Source organism: Musca domestica, unplaced genomic scaffold (assembly GCF_030504385.1).
Source record: "Musca domestica strain aabys unplaced genomic scaffold, Musca_domestica.polishedcontigs.V.1.1 8, whole genome shotgun sequence".
In the NCBI taxonomy this organism is placed as follows: domain Eukaryota; kingdom Metazoa; phylum Arthropoda; class Insecta; order Diptera; family Muscidae; genus Musca; species Musca domestica.
The window spans coordinates 16,946,903-16,960,343 of NW_026712409.1; the positions used below are offsets into that span (position 1 = coordinate 16,946,903).

Here is a 13,441-nt window from a genome sequence, read left to right on the forward strand (position 1 = left end):
AAAAAAAAAAAAAATAAATGCCAATGCACATCTTTTAAAAATAAATCATCATTTGCCTGCAACAAAAAAAACAAAACTCGATTGGCTGTATGGGGCATGTCAAACTAAAAAAAAATCGAAAACCTGAATCGGAAAAAATCTAGCTCTCAAACACTCACCATCGAAGCGAAAAAGTCTATCGAAAGCAATACAACGTTCCATAGACAGTGAAAATGAGGCAAGAGGTAAAATTCCCAAAAAAACAAAAATCCAAAACATCACTCTTTCACCGACACACACAGACACTCGTTCACACACACACACATTAGTATGTGTTTCACTTTTCACACACACACAACACACACTTTCACTCTCTTTCTCTGAATTCAAAACCTAACCTAGAAAATGTGTTTCAAAATTCACAAATGGCAAAAATTGTTTTTTTTTTTATTTTTCAAATGCAGATCATGGTCATGCACCACATCATCCACCGACATCGACAGTACAACAACATAAAAAATCTCACATTCCGGGTGGCAAAATGGCGCCCGCATCGGGCGCCAGTACCTCGGGTTCAGTTTTAAAGTCAATGGCAGCCCCACCGGTTAAGCAACGGAATCCATCGGGAATGCAGCAAACGGCGGGCAGCGGAGGTGTTACACCATCAGCCAGTGCTGGGGCAATGTTAAAGGCCAAAGTTCCACCTCCAGTACCGCCAAGGGGCTCACCACGTCGGCGTGGGGACAGCGATTCCTATCAACAACAGCTTGAGGGCGGAGGAGGAGGCGGTAGTACCAGCGGTGGCGGCGGCGGAGGAGGAGGGTCTTCCAGGGCCCTATCCACCACTCCAGGTATTGAAACAAAAACGAACCGTAAGAAACATAAAACCAAAAAAGAGAAAACACCGACCAATAGCGCGCACAATGACGACGATTACGACGACGGCAACAACTACAACAACAACAATGGCAACGATGACGTTCGTTATAGGGACAGGGACAAAAAACGTGGCAGCAGTGGGGCTGGCAACAATAGCTTGCAACCCCCACCACCCCTAGCCAGGGAGGACCTTCCCCGTTTCGGTGATCGGCGCTCACCCAGCAATGTACGCGATTGGCTCGAATTGCACGACCTGTTCGAGGGCATTGGCGGCGGCCCAGAGAGTCCAGTCAAAACGGCACCACTCCAACCCCCACCGGTGCCACCACCCCCACCACAAATTGCAGCCCTGCAGAAGATGGCTATGCGACGCATAGACTCAGTGAGATCAACCGCTTCTAGTTCATATTCAGCAGCTAGGTCTCGTATTTCTCATGCTCGCCCGCTAAATCATGTCGATCTGTTTCATCGGCAAAATAATCTCATGGCCGGCCGGCGTCCTTCGGTCGCCGCTTCCATTGTCTATAGTTTTCCACCCATACCCTCTGAAGTTAGTGAACGTAGTGTGCCGAGTGTTGGCAGCGGGGGCAAGGCGGACAATAGGCGGGAGACACGCTCCCAAAGGGCCCAGCGTAAACGTGAAAAACGCCTCCAGTACATGCAGTATGCCGACATGGCCCTGGCCGACGATAGCTGTGAGCCTTTTGAAGATAATCTCTTACAATCTATGCATGCCTTTATAGAAGTTAAACAGAAGCTAGAGAAGTCCCACAGCTCGAGGAGGGTCAGATCGGCCAAGGCCATTCAAAATCTTGATGATCAGCTCTCTGAGGTACACAGTGTGTACAGCGATGCTCCAGCTACTGCTGCTGCTGCTGCTGCTGCTGACGATGGTGGTGGCGCCCAATCGAGAAGGAACAGTGAGGTTACCATACGCAAATACTATCCCCACACGCGCTGGGACAAAACCGAAAGAGAGCGAAAAACTAAGAAAAGCAAGAAATCGAAACGAACGAATAATCCGTCCAGCAAAGCCATCAAACCACACGACGACCACGACGACGACAATCGCGACGCTATGAAACTAGGAAAACCGACAGCCATTAATTCCAAAATTCAAAACGATGGCTTCCCATCTAGTTTGAATCTTGATCCGCCATTTAGCTGTAGACGTAGTAGTTTTGTTGAATTTTAGTTATTATCTACTCCTTATTATTGTTGTTGTTGTTGTCGTTGTTGCTCAAGCCTCCATTGCAACCAAGACCACCAACAGACCACCGCACCATAACCGTCACCAACCACCAACAACACAATGCTTTTTTGCTTGGCATTTAAAGAAGCTATTTCGAAACTGAATTTCATGCGAAACCCATTTAATTTGCTTAAAAATATCCCAACCCCCTCCCCAAAATCCCCCCTCTTCCCCTACTTCCAGTTGTTGTTATTCTGTAGTGCCATTGTTCTGTATCTCTCTCTCTCTCTCTCTCTCTCTCTCTCTCTCTCTCTCTCTCGAAATGTATTTTCTCTTTTGTCTAAAACGATTTCTCATTCTCTCATTTTACTTTGCATATCGCTAGGCACAACACCATCATGCAGTTCAACACCACCCCCTGCCTTCGATGATATATCCGAGGATAATAGTTATAACAAGCATAGTTCCTCAACGACTTCGAGGCGTTCGCATCAGCATCACCAACAGCATCAATCGCATCATCACCACTCCTCCCAACAGTCGTCGCAGTCCCAGTCTCAGGCGTCGTCTCATCACCAACACCACCACCACCACCATCACCACCACCCACACCAACAGCAACAGGCCTCGTCAGCGCATTACCATCAAAGCGACGGGCTGTCCTCCGCCTCGTATCACGATCGTAAAATGAATGTGGGTCCAGCCTATCGAAGTTCATCGTCATCGCAAAAAGATGATATGGTCAGGTGAGTTCGAGCAGAAAAAATTAAAATTATTTTGAAATAAAATTGACTCAGTCCTGCAGTGGTGTAAAAAAATAAGGCCAATGTCGTAACCTAGAGAAGATCTCAGGTCTCAGATTTTTTTCAAAGAAAAAATCCGAAAATTTTTTTTATAGAAAAAAACTTGGACCCTAGCGTCTGGTAAATTTTTCTCTCCAGAAAAAATAGACGCAACGGGCGCATTTTTTTCTCAGGAAAAACATTGGAGCCAATGGTCGGGCAATTTTTTTTTCTACGGAAAAAAAGTCTACAGAAGAAACTCGGACCCAAGGGTCCGGCGAATTTTTTTCTACAGAAAGAAACTCGGACCCAAGGGTCCGGCGAATTTTTTTCTACAGAAAAAAACTAGGACCCAAGGGTCCGGCGAATTTTTTTCTACAGAAAAAAACTCGGACCCAAGGGTCCGGCGAATTTTTTTCTACAGAAAAAAACTCGGACCCAAGGGTCCGGCGAATTTTTTTCTACAGAAAAAAACTCGGACCCAAGGGTCCGGCGAATTTTTTTCTACAGAAAAAAACTCGGACCCAAGGGTCCGGCGAATTTTTTTCTACAGAAACAAACTCGGACCCAAGGGTCCGGCGAATTTTTTTCTACAGAAACAAACTCGGACCCAAGGGTCCGGCGAATTTTTTCCATAGAAAAAACTTAGAACCAAGTGTTCGGCGAATTGTTTTCTATGGAAAAACTTGGACCCAAAGATCCGGAGAACTTTTTTCTGTGAAAAAAACTCGGACCCAAGGGTCCGGCGAAATTTTTTCTGTCGAAAAACATGGAGCCAAGGGTCCGACGAACTTTTTTCTATGGAAAAACTTGGAGCCACGGGTCCGACGAACTTTTTTCTATGGAAAAAACTTGGAGCCAAGGGTCCGACGAACTTCTTTCTATAGAAATTCCTTGGACCCAAGGGTCCGACGAACTTTTTTCTATCGAAAAAAACTTGGACCCAAGGGTCCGACGATCTTTTTTCTATAGAAAAAACTTGGACCCAAGGGTCCATCGAACCTTTTTCTATAGAAAAAAACATGGACCCAAGGGTCCATCGAACCTTTTTCTATAGAAAAAAACATGGACCCAAGGGTCCGACGAACCTTTTTCTATAGAAAAAAACATGGACCCAAGGGTCCGACGAACTTTTTTCTATGGAAAAAAACTTGGACGCAAGGGTCCGACGAACTTTTTTCCCATGGAAAAAACTTGGACCCAAGGGTCCGACGAACTATTTTCTATAGAAAAAAACTTAGACGCAAGGGTCCGACGAACTATTTTCTATAGAAAAAAACTTAGACGCAAGGGTCTGACGAACTATTTTCTATAGAAAAAAACTTAGACGCAAGGGTCTGACGAATTTTTTCTATAGAACAAAACTTGGCCCCAATGGTCTGACGAATTTTTTTCTATAGAAAAAAAGCTTGGACCCAATGGTCTGACGAATTTTTTTCTATAGAAAAAAACTTGGACCCAATGGTCTGACGAATTTTTTTCTATAGAAAAAAACTTGGACCCAATGGTCTGACGAATTTTTTTCTATAGAAAAAAACTTGGACCCAATGGTCTGACGAATTTTTTTCTATAGAAAAAAACTTGGACCCAATGGTCTGACGAATTTTTTTCTATAGAAAAAAACTTGGACCCAATGGTCTGACGAATTTTTTTCTATAGAAAAAAACTTGGACCCAATGGTCTGACGAATTTTTTTCTATGGAAAAAACTTGGACCCGAAGTCCAGAAAATGTTTTTCTATAGAAAAAAAATTGGACCCAATATTACTGCGATTTTTTTCTCTAGAAAAAACTTGGACTTATGGGTCGGGCGAATTTTTTTTATAAAAAAATCTTGGACCCATGGTTCGGTCGCATTTTTTCTTTGAAAAAAACTTGTATCCAAGGTTCGGGCGATTTTTTTCCTATAAAAAAAAACCTGGAAACAAGAGTTCGTCGAATTTTTTGCTCTAAAAAATGAAACTTTTCCGAATCGACATTGGCCTTTGTTGTCCAAAAAGTGTTCAGAAATTCCCTTTCAAATATTTGTAAATGACTGCACCTGTATGAAACATTTCTTGCACCCCTTTACACACCACCACGACCACCACCTCCACAACCACTACAATTGCACAATAAAGACCCCCCAATACAATATAAGACAAGTCTGTGTATATGTATGAATATGTGTATAAAAAATATAAATGTATTTTATATAGCCTATAAAGAAAATCATGGAATGCCAATGATCAAGAGATTTTTATTTTCTTGAATGCTGTGCTCTATGTGTATGTGTCTCTGTCTCTCTCTGTGTATCTCTCTCTCTCATTTAATCATCATCCGGTAGTTGAAATGAAATTTTTTATTGTATTGTATGATTTTAGTGTTTCCGAAATACATTTAGACACCTATTTAGCCGTAGATACATCATCCAGTAGTCACTATGGTTCGAGGGGCGGTCTAGCCTGGACACCACCAGCATCTGGTGAAGGTTCAACACCCACCTGGACCGAAGGTACGCCCAGTTTTACCGATTCCAGTTCAAGTGGTGACTTTGGTAAGTATTGACCGAACGAACATTGCCCCGCCCGCACCGGCAGTGGGGCGAAATCAGTGTGTCGAAAAAACGCTCACCAAAAATTTAATGCGCCCAGACAATAATTCTCTACTTTCAGAACATTTTTCGCCAATTAACTCCTCGAAAATGGATCGTTACAAGCCAACGGTTGAGGATGCCATTAATTCGCTGTCGGCGGAAATGATCAACGATCGTCATTGAAATTGTAAAAAGAAGGAAGAAGACCAGGCCAGGTGGTGTTAGTGATGACTGCAAGAAGGATGGTGAATCGAGGAGTTCCAGAAGGCAAAAAAAAATCGCCTCAAATGGAAACGGAAGGAGGAGTTATTTGTTGTTGTTATTTTAGACAAGTTACATAATGATGTATCCATATAGCAAGCTTTGTTCTGAAATAATGTGTGTGTTTTTTTTGAACTACTCTCTCTCGCTCTCTCTCTCACACTGTCTCTCAAAGTTGATGTTGTGTTCTTTATAAAGAAAATCTCATGAAAATTATTTATCAAGACATTTCATTGGCCCATATTTCACAATAGAATGGAGATAAAGGTTTTTTAAATATTAGAATTTTGAAAAACTTAAATAATTCTCCGACATGATATGGTAATGGCCCTTGGGTCCAGTTTTTTTTCTTTTGAAAAAAAACTCCACAGAACCTTGGGTCCAAGTTTTTTCTATAGAAAAAAAATTCCCCATACTCTTGGAGTCCAGGTTTTTTTTGAAAAAAAAACTCCACAGAACCTTGGGTCCAAGTTTTTTCTATAGAAAAAATCTCGCCAGACCCCCCGGGTGTCCAAGGTTTTTTCTCTATAGAAAAAAATTCGCCAGACCCCTGGGGGTCCATGGTTTTTTCTCTATAGAAAAAAATTCGCCAGACCCCTGGGAGTCCAAGGTTTTTTCTCTATAGAAAAAATTCGCCAGACCCTATGGGTCCAAGGTTTTTTCTATAGAAAAAAACTCGCCAGACCCCCTGGGGTCCAAGGTTTTTTCTATAGAAAAAAACTCGCCAGACCCTAATGGGTCCAAGGTTCTTTCTATAGAAAAAAACTCGCCAGACCCTATGGGTCCAAGGTTTTTTTCTATAGAAAAAAATTCGCCAGACCCTTGGGTCCAAGGTTTTTTTCTATAGAAAAAAATTCGCCAGACCCTTGGGTCCAAGGTTTTTTTCTATAGAAAAAAATTCGCCAGACCCTTGGGTCCAAGGTTTTTTTCTATAGAAAAAAATTCGCCAGACCCTTAGGTCCAAGGTTTTTTTCTATAGAAAAAAAAATTGGCCAGACCCTTGGGTCAAAGTTTTTTTCTATAGAAAAAAACTCGCCAGACCCTATGGGTCCAAGGTTTTTTCTATAGAAAAAAACTCGCCAGACCCTATGGGTCCAAGGTTTTTTCTATAGAAAAAAACTCGCCAGACCCTATGGGTCCAAGGTTTTTTCTATAGAAAAAAACTCGCCAGACCCTATGGGTCCAAGGTTTTTTTCTATAGAAAAAAATTCGCCAGACCCTTGGGTCCAAGGTTTTTTCTATAGAAAAAAATTCGCCAGACCCCTGGGGTCCAAGTTTTTTTCTATAGAAAAAATCACCAGACCCTCGGGTTTTCTTAATTTCTTCATTTTCATGATTTTACCATGACTTGTTTTCTCCATTTTTGTTTCAAAACTTTCACATTTGTGTTAAATTCTATTTAGATACATAATTATATATAATGTCGCTATATAAATAATAATTAATAAATTATGTTAAATTAACATAATTACCAAAACAAACAGTTATACTCATTCATATATGTATACATAATCACCATCATTATAATGAAGTTAAATTTCGAATTACCATGTACAGATAATAGTTATATATACATACATACATAATGTGTTTATTTATATTCCTCTGGATGTTTTTTATTCAAAATTGTTTCAATTTCTTTTTCAAAATTATAAATTTTATAATAAAAAAAAATTATGCTTTGGCCATGAAAATGTAATCCTCATGGTGCCAGAAAATGACCTTAAACTACTTGAGAATATTCCATAAAGCAAAGTTTTTAAATATGCTTGAAAAAGTGAGGTTATAAAGCAATTTTTCCAATTCTTTTGATTTTTCGTTGAAATAATATCCATCTACCCTTTATGTGATTTTGAGGCAAGTTTTATAAAAAAAATTTACTTTGTTTTCTAAACTTCTCTCTATTCGACTCTATCTCTCTCTTTACCTCCCTCCTATCTCTCTCTATATCTAAGTGTTAATTTATATAATAATATTTTCTTAAATAATTGTTAATATAAAAATTCATTATCAATTCAGCTGTCTTTTCCTATTTGTATTGAAAAAATAAATAAATCTACCTGATTAATAATCCCCACAAAATAAATAACAATGAATATGATATATGATTTTTTTAATTAAAATTGAAAATAATATTTTTGATGGTCGTTCTTAATATTTTTTATGGCAAATAATTATTAATTGTATTTATAAATTTATTAATAATAAAATTAAATATTATGAATATGTAAGATAAAAAAATAATAAGACGACAGTATAGGAACCCTTTTTATGTTCTGGTATGGCATAGTCATATGAGTCTGTAAACAATTGGGCAAAAATAAAATTCTAGATATTTGAGGGATAAATTGGAAAAAATTAAAGAGAAGTTAGTTCGACCAGGCCAAATTTTGAATACACTCCACCTCATACGGGCCTGCATATGCAATTTTCTGACACATGCGGTAGTACCCATTAGGAACTTTAAATACGAAGTTTGAAACAATTCGTCAGACAATTTGGGTCCACAGTTTTTTCTATAGAAAAAATTCGCCAGACCATTGGGGTCCAAGTTTTTTCAATAGAAAAAAATTCACCAGACCATTGGGTCAAAGTTTTTTCTATAGAAAAAAATTCACCAGACCCTTGGGTCAAAGTTTTTTCTATAGAAAAAAATTCACCAGACCCTTGGGTCAAAGTTTTTTCTATAGAAAAAAATTCACCAGACCCTTGGGTCAAAGTTTTTTCTATAGAAAAAAATTCACCAGACCCTTGGGTCAAAGTTTTTTCTATAGAAAAAAATTCACCAGACCCTTGGGTCAAAGTTTTTTCTATAGAAAAAAATTCACCAGACCCTTGGGTCAAAGTTTTTTCTATAGAAAAAAATTCACCAGAACCTTGGGTCAAAGTTTTTTCTATAGAAAAAAATTCACCAGAGACTTGGGTCAAAGTTTTTTCTATAGAAAAAAATTCACCAGACCCTTGGGTCCCTAATTTTTTTCTATAGAAAAAAAAACTCGCCAGAAACTTGGGTTCAGTTTTTTTCTACAGAAAAAAATTCACCAGACCCTTGGGTCAAAGTTTTTTTTCTATAGAAAAAAATTCGCCGGACCCTTGGGTCTAAGTTTTTTTTTTTCTATAGAAAAAAAATCGCCGGACCCTTGGGTCCACAGTTTTTTTTAAGAAAAAAATTCGCCAGACGCTTGGGTCCCCAGTTTTTGTCTATAGAATAAAATTCGCCAGACGCTTGGATCCCCAGTTTTTTTCTATAGAAAAAAATTCGCCGGACCCTTGGTTGCAAGTTTTTTTTTACGGAAAAAGATTCGCCGGACCCTTGGCTCTAAGTTTTTCCTATAGGAAAAAAATTCGCCTGACCCTTGGGTCTAAGTTTTTGGGTCCCCTTGGGTCCCCAGTTTTTTCTATAGATAAAATTCACCAGACCATTGGGTCCCCAGTTTTTTCTATAGAAAAAAATTCACCAGACCCTTGGTTCCAAGTTTTTTCTATAGAACAAAATTCGCCGGACCCTTGGGTCCCCAGTTTTTTCTATAGAAAAAAATTCGGCGGACCCTTGGGTCCCCAGTTTTTTCTATAGAAAAAAATTCGCCGGACCCTTGGGTCCCCAGTTTTTTCTATAGAAAAAAATTCGCCGAACCCTTGGGTCCCCAGTTTTTCTATAGAAAAAAATTCGTCAGACCCTTGGGTCTAAGTTTTTTCTATAGAAAAAAATTCGTCAGACCCTTGGGTCTAAGTTTTTTCTATAGAAAAAAATTCGTCAGACCCTTGGGTCTAAGTTTTTTCTATAGAAAAAAATTCGTCAGACCCTTGGGTCTAAGTTTTTTTTCTATGGAAAAAAAATTCGCCAGACCTTTGGGTCTAAGTTTTTTTCTATAGAAAAAAAATTCGCCAGACCCTTGGGTCTAAGTTTTTTCTATAGAAAAAAAAATTCGCCAGACCCTTGGGTCTAAGTTTTTGGGTCCCCTTGGGTCCCCAGTTTTTTCTATAGATAAAATTCACCAGACCATTGGGTCCCCAGTTTTTTCTATAGAAAAAAATTCACCAGACCCTTGGTTCCAAGTTTTTTCTATAGAAAAAATTCCCCCGACCCTGGGTCCCCAGTTTTTTCTGTAGAAAAAAATTTGTCGAGCCCTTGGTTGCAAGTCTAGCTACGGATACATATTCTTATAAAGATCTTGATTAACCAGAATTCCAAAAGGTTAGCTATACTGTCGTCGTTCTCCTTTCGTTTTTTAGGTGTACATTTCCTTAGGTTATTTCATTTTCTCTCTCTCTCCCTCTCTTTATGTCGTTGCAATTCCACATAAATAAGGTATATACATTGTACAATAAATAAAAGATATTAAAAATATTTATATTTATGCAATTGTTATATACTATACTATAAACAATAAGATAATGAACTGCTGATAATTGAGAAAAAAACAACAGCAAAGTCATTCCAAACTAAAATTAATTAAATTAATTATTGTATAATCAATCTTTTTTCGGCCGAAAAGGGGGGAATAAAACCCCAAATACTCCATATAACCCGCCCGAGAAAACTAAATCCTCCTTCTTCTAAACATTCTAGCCACATATTCATGATAATATTTGTTGTGATGATTAAAAATTAAAAAAAAAAAAAACGGAAAAATATTGTATTCAAAAAGAAAAAAAGAATTAAGAAAATTATATAAATATTGAATTTGTTTAAAATTAAAATAATTGAAAAGGAAATCTAAAATAAAAAAATATAAATATATATCATATTCTTTAGCTAAAACCAAATTTAGGAAACCAAACAAAGAAAAAGTATAAATAAAGCCATATTTAAAAAATATAAAAACAAAACTTAATTTAAATAAACCAAAAAAATAATTAAATAAATAAATTATATACATCATATTATATATATACACACACATACATACTTATATATACAATACATAAACTCCGTGGCAAAATTAATAATGGAAGCGATACAAGTTATTAAAAAAAAGAAAAAGAATAAAAAAGAGGGAAGTTAGTTGACAGCTGACAATTGCTGACGTAGATGATGAGGATAATGTTGAAGACAATGACGACGACGATGTATTATTAGTAAGAATCTGTTAAATTATACATATAAATAAATATATTATATTATTCTGAATTAATTTATTAAAAATAAAAGAAAAATAACCAAAAAAGGAAAAAAACAAACAATAATTGAAAAATAAAATTAAACAAACAAAAGGAATTATACAAAAAAACGTTAAAGGAGTTTTTTTTTAATTTTTAACAATGGGAAAGAGGTCCTCCATGTAATAGGAAACCTTGCGGATATTTTATGGAATGGAAGAATATTTAAAAATACCATATTCAGGGTGAGATAAAAAAGTCAAACCCCATAATTTTTACATTTTTTTTTTTAATTTTATTGAATGAAAGCAAACAAGTAAAAAAATTTGTTCAGCCGGGCCGAATTTTTAATACCCTCCACCTTAGAGTAAAGGAAACTTTATTATGGCCCACAAATACCAATTTTTAGATATATTCACGGGAAAATGTGGCAAAAATCATCCAAATACCGAATATCGGGAGGTACCTTTATAGAGGGGCTATACCAATGTCTGGACCTATACATACAATGTTTCGCCACACGATCTAGGACACATTATGACCTACAAATACCAATTTTCAAACAAATCCGTGAAAAAAATGTGGCAAAACCCATAAAAATACCGAATATCAGGAGGAACCGTTATATGGGGAGTATACCAAAACGTGGACCTATAATTACAATGTTTCGCCACCGAAGCTAGAACCTATTAAGAACTACAAATACCAATTTCTAGACAAATCCGTTAAAAAATGTGGCAAAAATCATCCAAATACCGAATATCGGGAGGTACCATTATAGGGGGGCTATACCAAAGCCTGGACCTATACATACAATGTTTCGCCACACGAACTAGGACCCATTTTGACCTCAAATACCAGTTTTCAGGCAAATCCGAGAAAAATTGTTGCAAAAACCATCAAAATACCGAATATCAGGAGGAACCGTTATATGGGGACTATGCTAAAACGTGGAGCGATATGTCTCAGTTTCAATACCAACTATCCTAGACACAATACAAATTGTTCTGCTATATTTTGACGCTCTACGTCAAATAATATGGGTGGTATCGTGATTTCAACGGACAGACAGAAAGACGGAAAGACAGAATCGACATAGAATTTTATGCTGATTATGAATATATATATATTTTTTTGGGGTCTATGACGAATATTTAGTGATGTTAAAACGGAATGAAAAAGTTAATATAACCTCCTTTCCAAGGTGGACGGTATAAAAATGTCGGAAATAGCTTAAAATTTTGGAATAAGTTTAGATTTGTTCGAATTGGTCACCTTTGGCCAATGAAATCGTCACACGCTGCCCGAATGTTGTTCTGTGGTATTTTGGCCCATTTGGCCCCGGCGAAAAGCTTGCTTGAGGTGATCGACACTTTGGTATTTTTTAATGCCAACCTTGCTTTCCAAAATACTCCAGACACAATAGCCCAACGGATTTGTATCCTGAGGTTTTGGTGGCCATTGTGCGCTAGAAATGAAGCGAGGAACCTCATGTTGTAACCATTCTTGGATGGCGCGTGCTGAGTCCTGTTGGAATGTCCAAGGTCTGCGGCCAAAATATTTGCGTGGCTTTAACACACTCTTTAGAATATTTTTGCGTTAATATTCGACATTTATTCTGATGTCAGGGTCGATTAATACGTACGGAGAGCGACCATCGGCTATGATGGCGGCCCACACCATCACCATGGCCGGGGCTTGAGTTCTGGTGGCCAACCGAAAGTGCACATTTTAAGCTGACCTCTTTGGCTTTTTTACAAACGCTGGACAACGAATCTTTTCTTCTCATCGGAGAAAACCAAATTCTGCATTTCACCACTTTCGGCCAGCGAAGGAACTCTTTAGCTCTTTTGAGTCCATTTTCTTTCTGTTGCGGTGTAAGTTCTTGCACTTTTTGGAATTTCAATTTTCACCCCGATCTCATTTTTCAATATTTGCCGAATGGAATATTCAGCTCACGAGCCATTTTTCGGCCACTGTGAAGCGGGTTTCAATCAAGTCTGCTGATGTTGCTGTTTTCTTCCGTCCACATCCTTGACGTCGGGATACGCTACCAGTATCATGGCAAAGAGCGATGGTACGAACACAGAAGATTTATTCACATTTTAATGCTGGAGTGCTCTAACGATAGCCACTTGTGGTTTTCCAGCCAAATATAAAGAAATCACACTATCACGCTTGAATTCCATCGCGAATAACTTTTTTTCTGGAAAATTCTAATAAAAATGAATTTGTACTCTTGTGAACATTATAATGAGCTGTCACTGGAATAACTTTAACAGCTATCGGACAAGTCGCTTAGTCGCTCATCTAACCCTGTATTTATTTCATATTTAATTAGGTCCGATACGAAATGGACAATATTTGCCCATTTCGTCGGAACCTACTCCACATAGGGTCAACAATTTAAATAATCCTAACAGGAGTGAAAATATTTTTAAATAATCGAACATTGGCTGAGGGTATAGATCTGTCGGCAAAACCGACTGATACTTTTTAACTTGTTAACCATAAAATTCGGGTCGTTCACTCAACTACTGTGGGAACTGTACATTTTATATCATCTTCGGGAATTGAATTATCTCCTCTATCAAATACCTTCAAATTTTATACCCACTGTACCACATTGGAGCATTATAAAATGTCTGTGGAATCTTTAGTATTAACAAATAGA

At 37.8% G+C, this 13,441-nt stretch overlaps 1 protein-coding gene across 8 annotated transcripts in view; it reads left to right on the forward strand.

Moving 5' to 3' along the window:
- LOC101897948 (phosphatidylinositol 4-phosphate 5-kinase type-1 alpha) overlaps positions 1-10,879 on the forward strand; it is a 32,968-nt gene extending 22,089 nt beyond the window's left edge. For 3 of the 8 annotated variants that reach the window (XM_059130956.1, XM_020040087.2, XM_059130955.1), the window contains 5 exons: positions 144-224; positions 444-830; positions 2,436-2,796; positions 5,195-5,367; positions 5,465-10,879. In XM_059130956.1, the coding sequence (XP_058986939.1) occupies positions 144-224; positions 444-830; positions 2,436-2,796; positions 5,195-5,367; positions 5,465-5,589 (1,127 nt within the window). In that variant the 3' untranslated portion in view covers positions 5,590-10,879. The remainder of the gene's footprint in view (positions 1-143; positions 225-443; positions 831-2,435; positions 2,797-5,194; positions 5,368-5,464) is intronic. The other 5 variants (XM_011298080.3, XM_059130957.1, XR_009344108.1 and 2 more) reach the window with 4 other exon arrangements.
- The last annotated feature ends 2,562 nt before the right edge of the window (positions 10,880-13,441 follow it).